The 641-nt window shown below is 60.5% G+C and overlaps 1 protein-coding gene across 1 annotated transcript in view; it reads right to left on the bottom strand.

The window, feature by feature from the left end:
- Positions 1-641, bottom strand: part of EMH_0013700 (uncharacterized protein) — a gene marked incomplete at both ends in the record, with an annotated part of 7,881 nt that overhangs the window by 6,928 nt on the left and 312 nt on the right. Inside the window, one exon of the mRNA XM_013499903.1 lies at positions 1-639. Within this exon, the coding sequence (XP_013355357.1) occupies positions 1-639 (639 nt within the window). The remainder of the gene's footprint in view (positions 640-641) is intronic.

Raw genomic sequence — 641 nt, forward strand, 5'->3', positions numbered from 1 at the left:
ACTGTTGCAGCTGCTTCTGCTGCTGCAGCTGCCTCTGCTGCTGCTGCGCTTGCTTCTGCGTCTGCTAGTGCCCCTGCTGCTGTTTCTGTTGCTGCATCTGCTGCTGCTGCTGTTGCTGCATCTGTTGCTGTGTCTGCTGCTGCTTCCTCTGGGGCGTTTGCTGCTGATGTTTCTGCTGCTTCTGCTGCTGCTTCTGGCGCTGCATCCGCTGCTGCTGCTGCTGCTGCTTCTGCTGCTGCGTCTGCTGCTGCTTCTGCTGCTGCGCCTGCTGCTTCCCTTGCTGCTGCATCTACTTCTGCGTCTGCTGTTGCATCTGCTGCAGCAGCTGATGCTGCATCTGCTGGCATCGGAGCTGCTGCAACAGCAGCAGCTGCTGCTACGTCTGCTGCTGCTGCCTCAGCAGCTGATGCATCCTCGGTTGCTTCTGGTGCTGCTTCTGCTGCTGCCTCAGCAGCTGTTTCTTCTGCTGCTGCGTCTGCTGCTGCGTCTGCTGCTGCGTCTGCTGCTGCTTCTGCTGCTGCGTCTGCTGCTGCGTCTGCTGCTGGGTCTGTTACCAACGGTGCTGCTGCAGCAGCATCTGCTGCGTCTGCTGCAGTATCTGCTGCTGCTGCTGCTGCTGTCTCGCCCGCTGCTGCGTCTGC

This window comes from Eimeria mitis, genomic scaffold, assembly GCF_000499745.2.
Source record: "Eimeria mitis Houghton genomic scaffold, Emh_scaff480, whole genome shotgun sequence".
NCBI classification, from domain to species: Eukaryota; Apicomplexa; class Conoidasida; order Eucoccidiorida; family Eimeriidae; genus Eimeria; species Eimeria mitis.